At 43.0% G+C, this 22265-nt stretch overlaps 1 protein-coding gene across 1 annotated transcript in view; it reads left to right on the top strand.

Moving 5' to 3' along the window:
* Positions 1-18192, top strand: part of LOC144695874 (uncharacterized) — a 41391-nt gene extending 23199 nt beyond the window's left edge. The window contains exons 2-4 of the mRNA XM_078566926.1: positions 4991-5131; positions 13939-14070; positions 17016-18192. Coding sequence (XP_078423052.1) covers positions 5033-5131; positions 13939-14070; positions 17016-17168 — 384 coding nt within the window. The 5' untranslated portion in view covers positions 4991-5032 and the 3' untranslated portion in view covers positions 17169-18192. The remainder of the gene's footprint in view (positions 1-4990; positions 5132-13938; positions 14071-17015) is intronic.
* Positions 18193-22265: the final 4073 nt, after the last annotated feature.

Below are 22265 nucleotides of genomic sequence, written 5' to 3'. Positions count from 1 at the left end.
ATGTAAACTGTCATGAGCTTTTTAAAGATACAATTTCAAATTTTTCTTTTCTAGCTGGATTTTTTAAAAAACTGGAACCCTCTAAGAGACAATGCGAAACTGCTCAGACTGCTACAATACACATAGTCTCGCAATCCACCAACTGGGATTGAAAAACAGACACTCAAACCCTTAGGAAGCATGGAAGACCCCATCCCTTGTTGGCTTCACACTATCCTGAGACTTTTCAAATGCTTTTGAGATGAGACATCAAAATGCAATTGCCTATTCTGAAACATTAACTGCAGCAGACATGAACTAATAGAATTTCTCTGTACTGTACAGCCAACAAAGTACTATAAGGACACCTTACCAAGCAGGAGAGAGAGAACAATAGGCAATGCTGTACTGAGCATAGGCTCTTGAAGCTGTGTGCCTCTCTGCCTCTCTCTGCCAGAAATATCGTGCCCAGTCTTGCAAAGTAATCATCCTGAGAAGAGAAATCTACTGCAAATCTTTTGGGAATAAAACGTGGAAATCTGCTCCATACAACTACACCCAGGAAGACAACTGAACAAAACAATCGTAGCTAGGAATTGCCACATCGAGACCAGCCAAAGAACAGCTAATCATATACTCCTCTGTTTTATTTTTCATAAACTATAAAAATCCTATGAGCCTATCCTCTTACTCTGCCATCTGAAATGGTGTGTGTGTGTGGGCCCAGGTGAATGCTTGTGATGTGTGAATGGTGGTTGTGATTTATCTATTATTTATTAGTTTGGGAAATAGTTTCAATGAACTTACCTTGTTCTTTGTTTAACCTAAGAAAATGTGTCTGACTAATTCTTTACAACCTAAAGGCATAAATAGTGGGAGTCTTACAGAATTGGCAAAGTACATCCTCGCTAAATGCACTAAAAACCCTGTTACAGTCAAACATAGAGTGGATGAATAGGGGTGTCATTTCACCCTTCCTCACACGGGCATAACAATACCCATTCCAAATGTGCAGACTTCATCGTACTGCTGAACCAATGTGAAATTATTGTTCAGCAGACAAGTACAGACAAACCTCTCCAGTCATTACTCATCAACACTCTCAGGAGTATGTGATGCACTACTCGAGAGACAGGGAGAGATGAAAAATGTCCATGACCATCATGCAGGTAATGAATTACCCAACCTGAACATCAGACAGAAAGTTTAAGTTCAGCACCAAACTGATGGCACCTGGAATCCAGCAGAAATCACCAGCTCATGCCCAAAACCAAGATTGTATCAAGTGCGAACACCAAATGGTATGATAATGCAACTAAACTGATGTCAAATCAGAACAATACCACAACCAGAAACACAGAGCAATTCTACTGCAAACAGAACACGGTCTCAGAAGCAACAAAAAGACACCTAACCAGCGTTCTGAAAATGTATAGCCAACACCAGAAAAGATCGCCATAACTAAAGCTGAACGGATAAGCAAACCACCGATACATTTCAGAGATTTGTAGATTTATTACTCTGTGCTAAAGTATCTTCAGACACAGTGTTATTTTCTTCTGCACTCATGTAAATTGATTCTTTAAAGGTAAAATTTTAGGTAGAAAAATGGATGTTGTGATATGATGTACAGGCACCTTTAAGGGTATGTATCTTACAATACTGTCAATCATTACCACCTCAACCAGATATGATGTATTAGTCCCATGACTTGCAGGCAATCTGCAAGCAGCAGTTGGGTCCAAAACCTGGAACTCCCTCCCTAACAGTACAGTGGGTGTACCTACACCACATGAACTAAACTGCAGTGATTCGAGAAGGCAGCTCACTTTCTCAAGGGCAATAAGGGGTGGGCAATAAATGCTGGCCTTGCCAACAATGCCCACATCCCGTGAGCAAATTTTTTAAAAATAGCTGTTCATTAAGTTCTTTCAGCTACTGGGCTAAGTGACTCATCCAAGTTGATGTCATTAATCAGGTGATGAACATAAATATTTCTGAAATCACTCAATAGAACAATAAAAACAAAATCCCTTAGTTGATTAGGGCTGATGAATTTTGAAAGGAATAATGAGGGTGAGTTTAGTTAACTTTTGAGGCAATAAACTTATTTCAGTATCACACTCAATGTTAATAACAACTAATCTGAGTTTGATTCAGCTATTGTAAAGGGACAATGATGGGGAATGCTGTGTTATGCTTTCCCCAACATGGCTACTGACAATCTTTCTCATTGTGTATTAGTTCCTCTCCAGCCTGGTGAAACTGAGCTTCACTGTGCAGCTACAACCACAGTCCAGAAAAGAGAGGTTCCATTGCCAGCCCCTGTACACAGCCACCCGACTGATAGTTACTAACTCTAGTTAGTAATTTAACCAGCTCATCAGGTATAGGATGGAGCAGACGCCTTGTGAGGAGAGTTATTTTGAGTTCAATCTTGAACTGTATTTTAGTGGCCAGAGAGCAAACTTGAAGATGGTCAACCTGTGGTCATTTACTCAGCAATTTTAGCATAGTACACAGCATCTTTCTGAAACATTTATTATTCATGTTGTTTTAATCCAACATGGAAAGGCAAATTAACAACAGATTTATTCTAGTTGTAAATAACTTTATATTCAGGCAACATTCAGCAATTTGCTAACGATCTCAAATTTTTCTGACAAATCCCTCCAACCTGTTTATGAACAGTTAACAATGTGGCCATGATTCAATCCCTGGAACATGCCTGGGTGCTCAGAGAATATAACTTTCTGCAACTGGGGAGATGACAGAAGATTTTGACTGTTTCATTGAGTCAAAACTTAATTTTTTTGGCACTTTAAATTCCCCAGTACCTATTTTTAATTTGAACAGGCCAATTAGATCATGGCTCATCTGTACCACAACTCCATTCACCTGCCTTTTCTCCATATCCCTTACCTAACTATTATCTATCGAAATCAGTGTGGAAAGCTCCAATTATCTTAGCTTCCTTTTGGAGAAAGATCTTCCTGATTTCTACTATCCTTGTGGCAAAAGTGCTTCCTGATTTCATGCCTTAGCTTGACTTAGCTCTAATATTAAGATTTTGTCCCCTTGTTCTGGAGGAAAACACTAGAGGAAATAGATTCTCTGTATCTACCCTATTGGAGGTCTTGTGGTGCAATGGGTAGTGTCCCTGCCTCTGAGTCAGAAGTTCCAGATTCAAGACCCACTCCAGGACTTGATGGTCAAGGAAGATATGTTCATAACATGGCAAAACAGGTCGATAATCATAAATCCTTGCAACACATGCCAATGGCAGGCAGTAAGAGTGGGAGAGATTCCTGGACAGCCAAAATTTGGAGCCTCTACGACTGCTATCCATAGCTCTGGACTACAACAAGAAATGCACATCGTCACTGCAACTCAGACTTCTTGGAGGGATGGATGGCTGGAATGGTTCAAATTGCAGCCAACAGAATGGGGTTAGATCCCTGCTGGGGTGGATTTGGGATCTGCCTCCTTGTCCTACCTGTGGTGCTTTGGGTTGGACCTGTCTTTTGACAGAGAACAGAAGAAGACCTACCCTCTCCAATTTTTAAAAAATAATTTTAAGCACCTCAACCAGGTAATCCCTCAATCTTCTTCACTTAATTTTGATTTTCTTCTAGTTTGTGGATAAAACTGCAAAAATAATTTTTATGCTGTTCAGGCCATTTGCATTTTCCAAAGAGACTGTGACCCCAACCTTAAACCTGCCAATTGTTGATTGGATACTTATGGCAAATGAGGTAAAGTTTGCAGCTAATCACTTTCAATTAGGTAAACTGATTAAAATCCAATGAATCTATGGTGGGTGCAATGTGCTTTGACTGATCTGGGACAAAATTAAATCAATCAAATGGAGGTTAAGATTTTTTTGTGCTATTCAAGAGATGAAATGTTTTGTATGTTGGGATTTATATTAAGAAAAGCAATAGTGCTGTTAATCTAGAAATTGGTGTTTTGCTTGAATAACATTGACATTTATACTTTGTTTTTTCCACATCTAATTGATAAAGGTTCAATCCCTTGTGAAATGTTTAAATCACCTAATACTTTCAGCTATAGGTGCTGAAATTAAGCACAATTCTGAATGGGAGGGGGTGTCAGCATTTTCCAGTGGAACAAGATTACCAACAGCCCCTCCCAAATAACATTTCTCCCTGTTGTCTCTGGGCCCAGGTTTCAGCCCAACCTGAGTCACACAAGTGAGTGGGACTATAAGCAGATTTTTCAGCACAGAAAGTGGGCTATTTAAACAATCCTCCATTAAGAGCTGTTACAATTTCTTGCACCTCTGCCTCTCAGTTTGAAATGTTTTTCTTTATGTCATCAACTTGTGCTTCAAAGTTTTTCTGAATTTCTAATGTTCAGCTCTCTAAAATTATTCAAACAGCTCTGGACTAGTGGGGGGCAAAAGCAGGAATTCAGTAACCAGGTAAAAGTAAGTTCCTTTCATTCGCTCTCAGGGAAATTCTTACACCCCAAAGAGAAAAGTTTGATGAGAAAATTGGTTATTTTTACCAGTTGGCTCTGCTTTGGAGAATGAGTATACAGATGTGTGTGTGTTGCACTGTAAAAACAGGGCAGGCTGGATTATCCAGAGAGGACTGGAACATAAGATTGAGAACTGAGTGTGGACAATTGTTGCTCCCACCTTTGTGATACTTGAATGAAAATGTTTCTGATTTAACAACTTGTTACATTTTTTAAAATGAAAATCTAAAGTTTGATGGTGAATTTGGCCTCTTGAATGCTAATTGATGCTGAATTGAGAATGGTAAAGCAGATTTCAGATTACTATATATTACTAATCTATTCATTTGGGGAAATAGTTAAATTATGTTAACTCTGTGGTACGTGCTACTGTTAGGAGCTGTATGAAGATGGTGACGTAATTGCCTCTTGTCCAAAATTAAAAGTTGTTTGTCTTTCCAAGGCTTGTAAATACTCTGGTACATCACTGATACTTTCAAAATTAATCTGTCTGGTGTCTGTTTTGCAGTTGGAGAATTCTGTTTCAGCATTGACAATAGCTGAAGAAATCATGGACCATCAGCCCCATTCTCCACTGCAATCCACACCTATTATTCAGGAAGAGAGCCTTGACTCCGTACAGCAGCCAGCTATTGATTCTGCTCAGGAGGTATGTGGTACAGTTGGTGAGGCAAGGAATGGATCAAGCTTGGAAACCATTTAGTTGGTGAGGCAAGGAATGGATCAAATGTGGAAACCATTAAAGTGTCAATCAATAAAATTGTTGCTCCCTGCCAAGATGTAATCTCATTAACATATACTTCATAAGGCAAAAAAAAAGTTCAATTTTAAATGTGTAGGACCCAGTAATGTTTTTGTTAATGAGGTTACGGACAGGAGGGAGATTAATTTGAACAGCCCTGGTTTCTCCTCTCACTACCTGTACGTAAACAGAAAGGTGTTTTTGATTTCTGATTTCCCCCTTTATAAGTGGTGGTGTGTTTTCCCCAACCCTTCGGTTTGGAGTGATCCAATCCTCTATTAATAATCCCACAGTAAACTCGAACTAAGGTAAAATAAGAGGGTTGTTTATTTTTGCGTGCACACACAACATGGGAAGGGGTGTCTGCCCTTGTTTGCACTCATACAATAATAGAGGGATAAGGGTAAAAAAGGGGTACAGGACAAGACCATGATAAAAATAAGAGTTATGGTTTTACGTGAGTCCAGAATCAAAAGTCCAGTAGGGTATTCCTTCAGAGGTTAGAAGGATGAAACTCCTGTAAGGCGATTCATCTTCCCAGAAGCAGGGACTTCCACAATGGAAGAAGGCATGTAGAGAGGCATTGGTTTTATAGACCCAGATACAGGAGTTCCGATATTCCAGTAATTCACAGTGTAGATGAGGGCCAGGCAATTTACCTGGACAGAGCTCTTTCTGCTGCTACCCGTCAGATGGTGAAATGATAGACTGCCATGTGGAACTGAACCCAGGCAATTTTACAGGTTCTAGCAGCTTGGGGGAAGTCATGTGACATACCTTCCACCACTTCTCCTGGGTGTTGGATAAAGGATGTATTTTTTCAGGTCTGGAATCTTGAAATGTTTAATGGAGGACTCAGGGTCTCTTTTGTCCTTACAGACATACCGTCTCCATTGGCCAGAGCTCTGCCTTAGAAACGTAAAGAGGGTTGGTGCATTTCTTTGGAGTTGTGATTTTCTACAGTCACGGGCACTAGTGCCTCTTTAAGGATAACGAGGTCCCTGATGGTTTCTGAAGGTTAGAAATTCCTCCGGTATGAGTCTTAGCTAGTCAGGGAAAAACCTTTACCCATTTAAAAAAAATGATAACTTTACAGAGTAGCCAGACATAGATATATAGTTTCCTTCCTGTTTTCTGGATGGGTCAAATCTCCCACGTTGGAGAAAAATGAAATTAATTCCATTTCATTTCATTTTTTCTAATGTAGTCTTGAGGAAGGAAGATAGGAAGTGGAGAATTTTACAGGCATTCTCCCATTCTTGCTGGCACATCAGACACAGTTGGGGGGTGTGGGGGGGGGGGTTGGTTGGTTGGCAGTCCCCTCCTGCATAGGAAGTCTATTCAGTCTTCCTTCTGTTGGGGGTCAAGCATTCCAACCTCCTAATTACGTATCCTCAAGAAAGGTCTGGGGGTTTTACAGGGTGGTTAGCACTCAGGGCCAGGTGATGGTAAAGCTACTCAGCATGATTCTCAGGGCAGTGCTGGACATCTCACTCTGTGGGTGCCAGGCCCTCGGATCATAGGGCTGAGCTGCTCTTGTCCAGCCTAGCTCCTGCCTGTCCACTTCGGTAACCCGTGGGCTCAGGTGTTCGGACCCAGAGACTGGGCTTTGGCTGAGGGTCAGGAGAGTGGGGTGTTTTAAAGGGTCCTTAGCCTCTTTAGGGGATTCCGGTTTGGGGTCCAGCTCAGGCGCTAGCACAACTGGAGAGTTCCAGTTTCCAGTGTTAGGTGCTTTTGACTGGCACAGCAATGGGTGGGTAATTGGCCCTTGAACTTGGCACAGCCTTTCTGGATTGGGAAGACAGGAAGATGGCCTTCTGGCAGGGGCCTCTCTTGCATCCATACCAGATATGGCTACAGGGCTGTAGCCTGGTGGGAGGGTTATGGATAATTTTAAAGGGAGTAGTTAACTCTGTCTGGCCATCTTGCAATTCTGTTTGATAGAAGGTGAACATGGGATCCAGTTTGGTTGGGGTCCCTTTGCTTGTCAATTGTGGGATAGATTCAGTGTCTTTTGGGACACCACTGCCCGCTGGGAATGGTTAGCTCGCTGTACCTCCAAGTGACTTATCAACTATGTGAGGCATCACTATCACTCTTTCTGGGCCAATTTGGGAACTTTCCAGCTCCACATTTAAATTCGCGGTAAAGTGGTCAGTGAAATCAATCACTGGCTTTCTGGCTGGGGCCTTTAGCCTAACATGTTCCTTGTCCTCTAGAACACCACTGCCCTGAAGTTGAGGTGCCGCTCTAGCTACCCTCTCTAGTGGCTTTTTGGCTAGGGGAGGCATCTGCCTCCCTCTCTGCTTATTGGTTTGGGAACTCCCTTTGTCCCTATTTAATGCCAGAAAGAAGGTTTCTGCCAGCCATACTTCAGGCAAGTCTTTAACCTTTTCCTTTCCAGGCCTAATACCCTGTCTGCTTTCAGGCTCTTCCACAATGTGGAGCATCTCCCTCACTATTTCTTTCCCTGCTTTAGGACTTCCCTGTTCCCTCTTTGATTTGGGGATATTTGGGGAATCTATTGCAGATTCTAGGGGCCTTCTCTGGACCCCATTTAGTTATACTGGCCTAGCTCCGGCCTTGCTACCTTTGAGCAGCTCTCGCTCGAGGTCTATGGGTGCTATCCCACCCTTTTGGGCCTTCGGACCTTCTCCAACTTTTTGCCCTTCTGCAGTTTTCTGCTGCTTGGCATGGGCTTCATTTCTCCCATTGGGTAGCACCATGCTGCCAGCCAGATCGTTCCCAAGGAGGGAATCAATTCCTGCTACAGATAGTTTAGGGACAATTCCAACTGTAACAGGGTCTGAAACAAGGTCACACTCTAGGTGTACCTTACGAAGGGGTGCAAACACAGATCCTGCTCCCACTCCATTGAGGTCTTTGGCCTTCAGGGAGGACTCTGATGGCCGGGTGGGTGGGGGATTGGGTGGGGATGGTGTAGATTTAAGTTTCCTTCTAACATCAAGGTCTGAGTGGCCCCTGTGTCCTGGAGCAGTACCACAGACTTGCTCACATTTTGGGCCAGGTAGAGGGACACTGTCTCTCAATGTACAAAACTCCAGAAACACTCTGGCAGTTTGTCTGGCTCAGACACACACAGTTCCGTGCCCTTGGAAGGGGTAAGTTTCTGTAGTGAGTGGCTCTGTCTGCTCTGCTGCACCACCCATTGGGGCATTCCTCAGGGAACTACTCATGAGAAGCCCGACTAGGCCAACTGGCTTGCCTCGCAATCTCCAGCATTCAGGTCTGGAACGGCCTATTCTGTTGCAATGAGAATGCACCGGCCTCCAGGAGTTCTCCTTTCAGGCTGCCTGGGGGCTTCTCGCACCCTCTCTTGTGTTTTCTTTTCTGGGTGGGGCCCTTTCCTATCCAGATCGCCCTGCTTCTCTTTCCAATGTTCATGGGTACAGTTTGGAAAGGGTCTGCCTGAGTTTCCAGGCCTATGGGTGAGGTCATAGCTGTCTGCTGTGACTGCTGCACCCCTGGCTGTGAGGGTTCTCTGCTCCTCTAAGTGTATTCGCAGGTTGGAGGGTAGGCAATTTTTGAATTCCACCAACAGTATCAGCTCACGCAACCCCTCATAGGTGCATGGGATTTTTAGGGATCTTATCCATCGGTCAAACACCATTTGTTTCAGCCGTTCAAACTCAATGTAGATTTGGGTTGGCTTTTTACAAGCATTCCAGAATTGCTGGTGGTATGCCTCCGGGGATAACTCATGGGTACTTAGGATGGCAACCTTACTCTGCTCATAATTTCGGGACACATCAGAAGGCAGCATGGAGTAGACCTCTTGGGCTCTCCCTGACCTGACAGCTGCCCTTGAAATAAAAATGTCCAGGTCTCTGACGGCCATTTTAGCTGTCCTGCTATTTTCTCAAAGGTGGTTTAAAAAATAACTCCGCATCACTCTCTTCAAATTTGAGAAGGAATCTCACATACTTGAGGGCCTCAGAGAGTGGTTCCAGGCTAGGGGGATAGGGGATGCTGATGGGTAGAGAGAGATTTTCCTTTGCCTCAGCTAGTTGTCTGCTCTCTCTCCCTTCGAGCTGCTAGCTCCATTTCCAATTTCTTGTTCCCTTGTTTTCTCTTCCCTCTCTTTCCCTCTCCTGTTTCTTTGCCCACTCCCTATCTTTCTCTCTTTCCTTCTCCTTTAAATTCTAGCTCTAATTTAAACTTTTCCAGCTTGAAATTGGTTAAGGGAGGAGATCTGGAGTCATGATTGAGCTCTTCATTTAACTGCTCCACTGGTAACGCCAGATCCAGATGTTCTACCAACATAGGGATTAGTTCTTTTCTTTTGGTCTTGCTGGGCAAGAGATGTATCTCCCTAGCTACAGCTTTTAATTGATCTGAGCTAGGGGTCTCCAAACTTTCCCCACTTCGATTCTCTTGCTGAACAAACATTTCGGCATCAAACGTTATCATTTTCTCAGTGTTAGGACAGGAACTTGCTGTGGTAAGTTACTTGTCTTAAAATTAGTTCTAATCGCCGAATTTTCCCTCTTCTGGCTTCCAGTTGACTTTTATCTCTAATTTGGCTGAATTCTTAACTTGGACTCTGGTCAAATTCAAATTGGATCAATCCTGGATGTGAGCTCCTAATTTCTGTTATGGACAGGAGGGGGATTAATTTAAACAGCCCTGGTTTCTCCTCTCACTACCTGTCCATAAACAGATGTTTTGATTTCTGATTTCCCCCTTTATAAGTGGTGGTGTGTTTTCCCCAACCCCTCAGTTTGGAGTGATCCAATCCTCTATTAATAACCCCACAGCAAACTCGAGATAAGGTAAAATAAGAGAGTTGGCTTATTTTTGCGCGAGCACACGACGAGGGAAAGGGTTTCACAACGTCCGCCCCTGTTTGCACTCATACTATAAAAGAGGGGTAAGGGAAAGAATGGGGTACAGGGCAGGACCACAATAAAAATAAGAGGTTTCATGTGAGTCCAGAATCAAAAGTCCAGAGGTTAGCAGGTTGAAACTGCTGCAGGGTGATCTGACTTTCCAGAAGCGAGGACTTCCACAATGGGCAAAAGCACATAGAAATGAATGAGTCTTATTAGCACAGGTACAGAATTTCCAATGTTCCAGTATAAATGAGGGCCAGGCAGTTTACCTGGACAGAACACTTTCTGCTGCTACCTGTTCCATGGTAAAATGGTAAACTGCCTGGGTTCAGTGCCACATGGCAAGATTGCAGGTTCTAGCAGCTTGGGGGAGGACCTCCCACCACTTCTCCTGGGTGTTGGAGAAAGGATGTATATCTTCAGGTCTGGAATCTTGAAGTGTTTAATAGAGGAGACAAGGTAACTTTGGTCGTTTGCAGACATATCATCTCCGTTGGTGAGAGCTGTGCCTTAGAAATGTAAAGGGTGTGGGTGCATTTCTTTGGAATTTGATTTTCTGCAGCCACAGGGGCATTAGCACCTCATTAAAGGTAACAAAATCCCTGCTGGTTTCTGAAGGTTAGAAATTCCTTTGGTATGAGTCATGGCTAGACCTTTGCCCATTTAAAAAGATAATTTTATAGAGTAGCTAGGTTGACATATATATTTTCCTTCCTGTCTACTGGACGGGACAATGACTTCATTCTGGTCAAAAGGACAATTTGTAACTCAAGGTTTCTTAAACAACTCATGTCACCATGTTTGCACACAAAGTATCAGAATGTATTTCAAATATAGTGAAGATGAGAACTGAGCCTGCATCCTGTTCTGATTCATCCTGCACTACCTAATGGATGCCACCGGAGGCTGAACTGAATCGAATTAAACCCATCACCCAGAGACTTAGGAGGAAAATGTAGCACCCCATTATTGCCTCCAAGCCCTTGTGTGGGAGAACACATGTTGCTGCACCTCCTCTCTCCAACCCCCGACCCCATTACAACTTCCAGCGCAATGACATTGGAATGTGGGAGAGGTAATTCTGCTCCCCAAACTGAAATCAGCCCAGATTGAATTAGATTCTATTGTGATCTGCACTGCTCAGATCAGAATCACACCTCCTAAAAAAAACTTCAAGTAATAAATCCATCAGCACCAATTATGTGTGAATGGTGGTTTGGAGTTTATTAAATGATAAATTGATACACTGCAGGAACTCACCAAGACTCCTTAGACAACATCTTGCTAACCCACGACCACTACCATCTAGAAGGACAAGGGCAGCAGATGGATGGGAACGCCTCCACCTGCAAGTTCTCCTCCAAGCCACACACCAGCCTGACTTGGAAATATATCGGCCGTTCCTTCACTGTCGCTGGGTCAAAATCCTGGAACTCCCTCCCTAACAGCACTGTTGGTGTACCTACACCACTTGGACTGCAGCGGCTCAAGAAGGCAGCTCATCACCACCTTCTCGAGGGTAATTAGGGATGGGCAATAAATGCTGGCTTAGCCAGTGAAGCCCACATCCCACGAACGAATATTAAAAATAAGTTGCAGTAACCCAATTGAAGTAGTGACCAGTAAAGCATCAGCTTTTACATTGCTGCAGCCTCTGATATTCCTGAAAAGGATGTGGAACGGGGCAGCACTTTGTGTGTGATGTACTGGACCTTGTAACCTTCGTGTTTTAGAAAATTTGAAGATCATAAAAGGTTTTGAATTGTTGCTTTGTTCCTGTCCGTGAAGCATGAAGGACAGCAAGAAGGTAGGAGCTGTGTTGTTTGCATTGTTTTCAAAATAATGAATGGTTGAGTGTGACTATAGAGCTGTGATCTCGTCTCAAGGCTGAGTTTTATAAAGATTGTCACTTTCACGCTGTCGTCACTCCTGGGTAGAGTATGTACTGCCTGAGGTGTATAATATATAGAAAATTTATTATGTAAGATAATATGGACATCTCCATTAACAGCTTCACAAATCATTTAAAGTAGCGATGCAGGATAATAAGGTCATAAAGTGAACACAAAGCACTGGGACTCATTTCTAAAGGCATGGAATTTTTAAAAAGTGAAGGCACTGGGTTATAACTTCTGAACTCCAGGGCAGTGCAGTTGGGCGGTGTATCCCAAAGATGTACTGGGCCCCCCCCACCCCCACCCCAGAAGTTCCCAGATAACAATTGCATGGCAATTGCCCGGAAGTGCAAACTTCGATGGGTAATTACCCTGCTGCACTAGGAACCATCCGAAAACGTGATTTAAGTCACAAACTTAAGGTGGTTCTGACTGGGCTATGTCAATAGTTACCCAGACAAAGTTAGAAGAATTAAAACCACTTCTAGCTTCTGGGTAACTATTGTACAGACCCACATCACCCCACCCCCCCCACCCCGGGCTGACTGCCAACCACCCTACGCCCACACCCCCCACCACCCACCCCAAAATCCTACTCCCTTACCTTATACACTTACCTTCTCTCTGACTTGTCAAAAACCTTTAAACCTGGCTGGACCTTTAAGCTTACCTGGTTTGCGGCAGCTAGTGCCGTAAAAAAAGGAGCGTGGCTTCCTTACCTGCGACTGAACTGCCCTCGACGTTAGGCCCCGGGAGCTCGCTGCACTGCACTGATCTTGCCCGGCCTGAGTCGGAAGGTCGGACCAGGTAGGATCACCTGGATTTCCAGCTAAGTACTTTCAAGCGGAGTGACAATCCGACTCGATTGCTACTCCATCAGAAGTTACGGCCCAACACTGTAAAGCACCTATAGAGTCTTGGTTCGACCACATTTGGAATGTTCTGATCTCCGTATTACAAAAATGACATGGAGGTATTAGAGTGAGTGCAAAAAATATTTTCCAGGATATCTGAATGGAGAGGTTGTACCTCAGGAAAGTCTGAATAGCCTGAGGCTCCTTTCTCTAGAAAAGAGAAGACTGAGGGGTGACCTGCAAGAGGTCCATAATATTACGAAAGGATTTGATAGGGTAGATGTAGAGAAGATGTTTCCACTTGTGATAGAGTCCAAAACTAGGACTATAAACATAAGAGAGCCACTAATATATCCAGTAAAGAATTCAGAAGAAACCTCCTTGCTCAGAGTGGAGAGAATGTGGAACTTGCCGCATGGAACGTTTGAGGTGAATAACATAGATGCATTTAAGAGGGAGCTAGATAAGTACATGAGGAAGGGAACAGAAGGATAAATTGGGAGAGTTAAATGAAGTAAGGTTAGAGGAGACTCATGTGAAGCATAAATACCAGTGGAGGCTCCTGTGCTGTGTGTAATCATTGAGCCCAGGGTGCATAATATTTAAAAAATTCTCCAAAATAAAGAAACTTGCATTTTTAACTATTACTCTTGTCATTATCTTTCCACAAAAGAACCTTTGTGCCAATGAAAGTAGTTGGCATGAGAGAAACACCTTTCTCATCAGACACTTTGCTGTCCATTAGGAGCAGAAGGAGGCCATTCATCCCCTTGAGTCTGTTCTGTCATTCAATCAGATCATGGTTGATCTGTTTCTTAACTCCATTCATCACTTTTGGTTGCATATCCCTGGGTATCTTACCCAACAAAAATCTATCCACCTTGGATTCGAACTTTCAATTGACCCCCAGCCTCAATAGTTTTTTAGTGGCCTGACTACCAGATGTACACCACCCTGTGTGTGAAGAGAAGTGTCCTGGTATTACTGTTAGACCCCTTCTATTTAGAACAATGTCTTCTAATTTTAAGTTTCATTGCATAGTAGAAATGACTGCTTAGCTTGTCTAGGTCAAAGGCATCTCTCTCAAACACCCCATCTATTTTCTGCTATAGGTTGTGCCTGATCATCCTGCATACCAACAACTACTGCAGTACGTTGAAGCTCGGCAGCAGGTTTTATTGTGTAACATTAGCTATTGCAATGCTATGCTAGAACAACTGGAGCAACTCCTGAGTGTCAATGAGGTAAGTGACCAATTGAATATGAGCTGCCATTGCAACGTATCATTTCCATTGCCTCTTGATCTGCTTTTTTTTTAATGCCAGAGCTTGGGGTGAAGAGTTTTCCAGCCCATTCTGCTTGTTTTCCTACTGCCTTTCATCGAGAGGATGTGCATTTACATGGCGCCTTTCATGACCGCACTATGTCCCAAAATCAGTGAAATGATTTTGAACTTGTAAAGTGGGGGGGAAGTGTGACTGAGAAAAGGATCTCAACATAAGGGAGATCATATCTGCATTTCATCACACTGCTTCCCAGTAGATTGATGCACAATATACTGCATCGCTAAGAAAAAACATCTTTTGTTTTTGTGAGACCACTCTTGTGAAACCTACATGTAAAGATATCTCCTCCCCTCTTAGAAATGTCCCATTCCCTTTGTGAAAGTTTGCAAAACATGAATTGGATTTTCTTGATTCATCATTCATTCACCTTTCTTGGAGAAATCAATGAATTTGACATGGAAGGACCTAGACTTCCCATGGTCATGCCATGCAACTAAGCACTGAGGTCTCCAAATACAACATATTGTATCCCATATCCTGCTTTCAGTTTCCCTATCAGAGCTCATGGGTCTATAAGTTTCAATGTCAGGTTTCTTCCTCTTATTGCATGAGAAGTTAAACTATGTCTGCCCTGTCAAATGGATAAAAATGATCCCATGATATTATTTTGAACATCAGGGGTGGGGGAGTTCAGCCTGGTGTTCTGACCAATATTTATCCCTCAACCAACATCGCTAAATAACTGATGACCTGGTCATTATCATATTGCAATTTTGTGGAACCTTGCCTGCGTGCAAATTGACTCCTGCGTCTCTTACATTACAACAGTGATTTCATCAAAAGTATTTCATTTATTGCAAAGTACTTTGGGACACCCTGAGATTGTGAAATATAAACCTTTCTTTCAAATAATGAACTGCAGCCTGAATCTGAACAAGAGATACTGAGTATTGGTATAATAAACTCTGAAAACTCCAGTTCAAACTATAATGTATAATGGCTCTTGAGTTGTTACTTCATAGGCATGATATCCTATAACTGCCCTTCATCCATGTGACTGAAGATAGTCAGTTGTTATGGAGGAGCACTTGGAACGAGTACTATGTACAGTGGTACCAATATTCCTGGGCACAAAGGGGAAATTACCCAATTGTTTCCAAACAATCAGGCCAGTAAGTCAAACTAATATAAAAACAGAAAATACTGGGAAAACTCAGCAGGTCTTACAGGATCTGTGTAGAGAGAAACAGAGTTAACGTTGAGTCCATGTGACTCTTCTTCAGAGCCAATAGACTCTTGGACAGAATATTTATGCATCACTCATTTAGTTCTGCACTCACTGAACCTGCTATATAACTGACGACATAAACTAGGGCTCTCAGTCGGGTGAAGGTTCTAACACATCAGCCAGAAATAAGTTTACATTAATCTGAAGCACCAGCTTTAGTTCGTGATTGGACATGGCATGGTGCTGCCACCCAGTGGCTCCCCAGGAACTGCAGATGTGAAGATTCACATTTCCTCTCTGGTTTGTTCACTTAAACAGAGTCCATGCATTCTTCTTGCTGAATTACACAAGGGAAGTGAACCGATCAATGGATAATTCCCCTTCATTTGGCAGCCTATATTAATTTGGTCTAGTGAACCAGGAGTAGCAGATTAATCTGTCATTCATCTCGATCATTGTGTTTCTTGGTGCCACTTGGGAAAATGTCTATAACAGAACTTTGGGCTTTACAGGCATCGGGTGATGAAAATCTCTTCGACACAAATGTTCAATCTCATGAATATAAGGAAAAGCAGAACAAGAGCTTCTGACTCCAGTGGCCTCTTAGATTCAATATTAAATGTAATATACTTGGGACAGCTCCAAAAAAGAAAGGGAACATGGTGAGGGAGGCTAAAGCAAGAATTCAAACTCCTTGGATCCTCTTGAGTTGTGACAATTAAAGACACTCATTTAGTGCCTGATACACCAGTGCTGGAGCAACAATAGTTCCAGTAAATTATAATCAAGGCACATACAAGATCCAATATGTGATTCCAAACTATCCCAGACAGATCCTTTTGACCTGACTGTAGAGGGTTTAGCTGCATATTCACAGAACCAAGGGTTACAGGCCCCCAAATTTATCCCAAGTGTTTAGCCAGCGTAGTGGGACTATTTCCTAGTATAGAGCACAGGGATAGCTTTCACTGGTCCAATCTCCAGGGGAATGCCTCCAATGGCTGTCCTCCCAAGTCTTGGAGATTCCCCTTTTGGCCAGAAATGTGGCAACTGCCTTCAGTGGGGGGTGTGTGAGGTTACAAAGGGCATATGGAGGGCATCAGCCACCATCACGTTCTCAATGTTTAAATTGAATGGCATTCACCAAATGCATGATCCTGCATTAAAAGGGTTTATAGCAGAGAAATCCTCACTTTGAGATTGATACTTAATCAATTTGCTTTTACCCAGAGTCTTTCCTCATTTGAAACGAGTTTCCTGTGCCTGAAATCCACCCCCTTGGTTGTGGATCTGGGAAATGGATCAGAGGGAGTCCTTCGACTACATATCTAAGGGTTTAAATCTCCTCTCTTGGCAGAAACGTTGCTCAATACCAGCAACAAACCTCATTAAGCAGAACAAAGATAATAAATAACTGTTTAATTGTTTAACTAATTTTTATACTGGAAAATCTATTTGTGCTACAAAGGTCCATGAAGTTTTTATAATGTGGAATGGGGTGGGGAGGAGCAAGGGTAGCTTCAGAAGCAAAAGGTTCAGAACCAAAAGCAAAACCCCTGCTATAAGCAGCACTCTGCCCTCTTTTAACTCTAAAGCTTATAATAAGCTTGTGTCTTTTGTCCCCTTTATTTGTATTTTTTAAGAATTCTGTATCAATATTCTTTTATTTCTACAGCCTTCCTCAATTGAAGCTGAGGCACAGTGTGAAAATAGAGACCAAAATCCCATCCAAGACAGTGGAGAGCCCATTGAAGATCCCAAGGCTGACTCTGAACCGCTTCAAGCTCAGCCTCTCTCTAATTTAGACAATCCCAATGGGACTTATTAAATTGGGGAATGAATGAAGCTGTCACACCACAATTGCCTTCTACTTGGTCTGTGATGCACAGCTGTACCAGGGTTAAATGGCTGGTATAATCTCATAAATAAATAGAATTACTACAAGGAAAACTTTGTAGTGTTGTGTTTACAGATGAACCAGCATCTTCCATCTCGGTCATCCAGGGTGTTTGGGATTCTGGTGGGTACGTAGGTGACCGCTAAGGTCACTCTGCTCCCGGAAGGTTGGGCTGCCGGTAGGATAGGGTACCGCAGGTGGTCGAGATTTGAACAAGCTGCTGGTTTGGGATTTTCTCTCTGCCTCAGATATGCACTTGTGAAGGAGGCCACACAAAATTAAAAAGTGGTTGCGTTAGGTGCAGCGATCCTGGGTGAGCTTCTCCCAGGACTTACAGTCAATATCATAACTCCTAAGTGGACTCTTCCATGTGTCCTTGTAGCACTTCTTTTAACTGCTGTGAGTGCACATCCCAGAATCCGTCAGCAATGGATAAGTTCACTAATCTCAGCACACTCTCTCAAGCTGTCCATATTGACAAGACACATGCAAGAATTGCTAAAGCCAGTGTAGCCTTTGGCAGACTTCAAACATCAGTCTGGGAAGGAAGAGGAGTAAGACTCCCTACCAAACTGAAAGTCTGGGGACCAACAGTCCTGCCCAATCTGCTCTACACATGCGAGACTTGGGATTGTGTACCAGTTATGCCAAGAAGCTCGGCCACTTTCATTTGAGCTGCCTTTGGAAACTTGTGAAAAATCAGAAGTTAGGACAAAATTCCAGACACTGAGGTGTTCACCTGAGTTGGCACGCAAAGCATCCGCATCATACTGTGAGTGACAAATGAGCTGGGCTGCTCATGTAGTCAGAATTCAAATCTTCTGTGGAGAGCTTCAGTCTTGGTGAACCAGTAAAAGATTGGAAACATGTTATGAATCCAAATTCAATGTTCAACTTGTATCAAATCGCACCCAAATAAATACTGTGGAATCCCTTGAAGGAAGCACATACTCTGAAAGATTTTGTTAGTTCTTGATTTTATAATTTAACCTTGTGTGGGATGACATGCTGTCACAACAGACACAAAGTGAAAGAGGTGATGAACCCTTAACGTTTTCAGATATCAAATCAAATCGATGTGATTGTCATCCAAGGTAATGTGGGATTATTATTTAGTTTACTTATTCAACAGTTGTGGTGATAGCGTTGAGTTAGGATCACTGAAGTTAAAGTAGTATCATCACACTCTTACTAGCACTAGCTATCTTTAGAAAGCACTGTGATCATGGTAGTATGGAATATACAAAGCCACTAACCGTAAATTGAAACTGAAAACTATGAATTTATTCCAATTACATTATCTCCTCAGGACCCATGTAAACTCAGTGGCTAAAATGATTGAAGTCAATAAAGCTCGACTAGAGAGTTCCAAAAATCAGTGTGCACGTTGTGCAGGTCAAACAATGCAGTAAAGCAAAAAACTGCGGATGCTGGAAATCCAAAACAAAAACAAAAATACCTGGAAAAACTCGGCAGGTCTGACAGCATCTGCGGAGAGGGACACAGTTAACATTTCGAGTCCGAATGACTCTTCCTTAGTTCTGATGAAGACTCAATGGGACTCAAAACGTTAACTGTATTCCTCTCCGCAGATGCCGTCAGACCTGCTCAGTATCTGATAAACTTGCTTTATCGTTTTAAATATGAAGTCACAGTAGGAAATCTTGCTTTAGTCAGTGGGCAGATGAGAACTACTACAGGATAAAATTAAGAGGCCCTCCATTTAATTGGATAAGACACCACTCTGACACGTCATCATTGCTTTGGATTTTGCTCAGATGCTTTGTGCATTGAGATGAGGTGCTCTTTATTTGGATACAATATAATAGAAATTTAAACAGATTTTCTGATAAAACTGACAACATTGTTCTTGAATTTTGATTTTGTTTTTAATGTTTAAAATTAGCACTCTTTAAAGGATTAGAGATCAAATTTACTGGAATGTTGTCATAGATTAAACTAAATGGAGATCCACGTTTCAGAACTCTACAACTTAACACTCCAACCTCAAAAATTTTTGGCTTGCAAACTATGATTTCTGTATTGCAGTAGGAGATGACCAATATAGAAACAGTGAAATGTAATTCCACTTTTAATCTATTTATTGCCAGAATTGCAGATCGGAAAGAACTGCTGAAAATAATAATCCTTATTCAGTAAACTTGTGACCGTAGGTCTTGTACAAGGTCCTTCTCTCTCTCTCTCTTTCCTGCTTGAAACTCAGTTATTATTCGCACTTCAAAAATAAAGAAATGCCTTTCAAAAAAATTATACAAGTAGCAAAACTTGTGGATTAATGTGGGAGGAATGAGTTGTCAGCATTATTAAATGCCTTGACTTGCCAATGGCAATCTTTTGATATTTATTAATTCATTCATTCAGCAGCTGTAGACACTGCTGGCAAAGACAGCAATTTATTCCCCTTGAGGTGGTGGTAAACTGCCTTCTCAAACAATTGGGATTGCACGGTGCTGTTAGGGAGGGAGGAAGTTCCAGGGTTTTGATCTGGAGATGCTGAAGGAACGGCAATTACGGGCCTGAACTTCCGAGCATTAGCAATCACCGTCGGATTGCCACTGCACTCCTTTTTGCTTACCCAGATTGGGATCTGCTGATTTCTCGCTTGATCTTCTGACCCAGGCCTGTTAAGAAATGTGCAGCGCAGCAGCTTCGGGGGAGAGGAAGCCACACCCACCCCCTTGTTACAGCACCAGCTGCCATAAACCAAGTAAGTTTAAAGGCCTCAGCCACTTTGTGAACCCAGGGAGAAGATAAGTGGGTGAGGAGGTAGGGTTGGTGGTGGGGGAGGGCAGGTGGTCAGTCAGGGAACAGGGGTGTAAAGTGGTCAGTTCAGGAGTGGGAGGTGTCAGGTTATTGGTGAGGGGTGGTCGGGTGGTCAGTTAGAGGGCGGGGGTAGTTGGGAGGATTGTCGGGGTGTAGTCAGGGGATTGGTAGTCAGAAGGGTAGTCGATAGCCTTAATATTATGTCCACATGTGGCGCTCCAGGCCATGTTGATTTATGACTGTCCTTTAACAAAGCAAATCCCATCTATAAATGGGGTGGGGGGAGGTGCGGGCGAAGAGAAATGGAAAGAGTAACTTCCATCTTGGCTCAGACATGAGTTTTCTTTCCATAATTACTTTGACAAAAAGGTTTTAGTAGTTCTTGATTTGGTTTTTAGGCTTTAATATTCCTGACCACAACTCAACTAGTGTGGTTTATCATCTGATTTAACCATTAATGTTGTGTTGCTCCCGACAATAAAGATGTGGGGGGATCAGGAGGTGCTCTGGAGTGGATCAGCCATCCTGTCATTACCGATCTGGTGAGATAACTTTCACAGCATGAGGGGTCCATCTGATTGCCATAAGCCACTTAGTCAGCATTTTTACCCATTGAGTTGGGTGATTAAGTGTAGAATTTTAAAAAATATTTCCTTTATTGTTCTGTTTCCCTTTTCTCCCACTCCTGTGGGTGGTGAGAAATATGCAATTTGTTTTATTTACATGATCTTCTGTAAAAGTGAAAATTTTGCCTGTAAAACGAGACACTTGCTCTCTAACAAAAACAGAAAATGCTGGAAAAACTCAGCAGGTCTAACAGCATCTGTGGAGAGAGTAATAGAGTTAATGTTTTGAGTTCGTATGACTCTTCTTCAAAGCCAAAGAGAAGTAAAAATGATGAAATTTATACTGTAAGGGGGGTGGAGCAGGTGAAGCTGGATAGGCGGCCAACAGTGGAGGCAAAGGAGAGATTGACAAAGATGACATGAAGAAAAGGATAAAGGGGTGTTAAAGGTGGTGGTACTGGCTAAAGGTGGTGCTGATAGTGGCATTAAGATAAAAAAGCAGAATGTGGTAATAGCTGGACAAGGGTAAACACTCTGGAAAGAACAACGTGAATAAGTGAGAGATGGCTCTGGTGGGGTGGGGGGAGGGGACGGTAATGGGAAAATAGGATTAAAAAGTGTGGATAAAGCAATGAATAAAAATGAAAATTTTAAAAAATTTAAAATTAAGAAAAATGAATATTGAAAAAAGGGGATTAAAAAGGGGTCCTGTTTGTGGATTTTGGGGAGGAGGTAGAAGCAGCTGTCCGGGGTTGGGAGACTGAGGTTGGAAGCTGTGGAGGGAAGATCTCCAGGGGAGATGAGGTCGGTGACAGTCCTGGAAACAATAGCTTGATGTTCGGTGGTGGGGTTATGGTCCAGGGGGAGGTAGGAGGAAGTATCTGAGAGTTGGCACTCAGCCTCTGTGAGGTAGAGGTCAGTACGCCAGACAACAACAGCATCACCCTTGTCAGCGGGTTTGATAACAAAGTCAGGGTTGGACCTGAGAGAACGGAGTGCGGCAAGTTCAGAAGGAGACAGGTTAGAGTGGGTGAGAGGAGCAGAGAAATTGAGACAACTGATGTCACGCCGACAGTTCTCAATGAAAAGATCAAGAGCAGGTAAGAGGCCAGAGGGAAGGGTCCAGGCGGAGGGAGAATACTGGAGGCAGGAGAAAGGATCTGTTGAACGGGGGAGGACTCCTGCCCAAAGAAGTGAGCACGGAGACGAAGGTGGCGGAAGATGAGTTCAGCATCGTGCTGAGCCCAGAATTTACTGAGGTGAGGGCGTAAGGGTATGAAACAGTCCTTTTCTGATCACTGAACGTTCAGCACCAGAGAGGGGAAGGTTAGAGGTTATGGTGAATACACGTCAAGGGCTGGGATTAGAAGACGGGATGGGGTCAGGAGGACGGGAAGGGGTGGAGTGTCCTGGATGGGCGTTGGTATCAATGAGTTGTTGGAGCTTGCGTTCCTTAGCACCTGAAAGGAAGAGACAAAGTTTGTTAAGGCGTCGGATGAGACGAAGAATAAAATGAAACTGGGGACAAGGGCAGCTTTGAGATAGGGTAAGTCGACACTGCTAGAGGGAGTGGTAGAGTGTGTTCATATGGTGGCGCGTGGCACTGAATGTGGATCTCAGGATGTGGCGAGAACAGCAGTCTGAGGAACATTGTATATCCCAGAGATACCTGGATTTG

Source organism: Cetorhinus maximus, chromosome 21 (genome assembly GCF_964194155.1).
Source record: "Cetorhinus maximus chromosome 21, sCetMax3.hap1.1, whole genome shotgun sequence".
Lineage (NCBI taxonomy): Eukaryota > Metazoa > Chordata > Chondrichthyes > Lamniformes > Cetorhinidae > Cetorhinus > Cetorhinus maximus.
The sequence above is the reverse complement of the archived record's forward strand: the minus strand, read 5'-3'. Positions and strand labels throughout refer to the sequence as shown.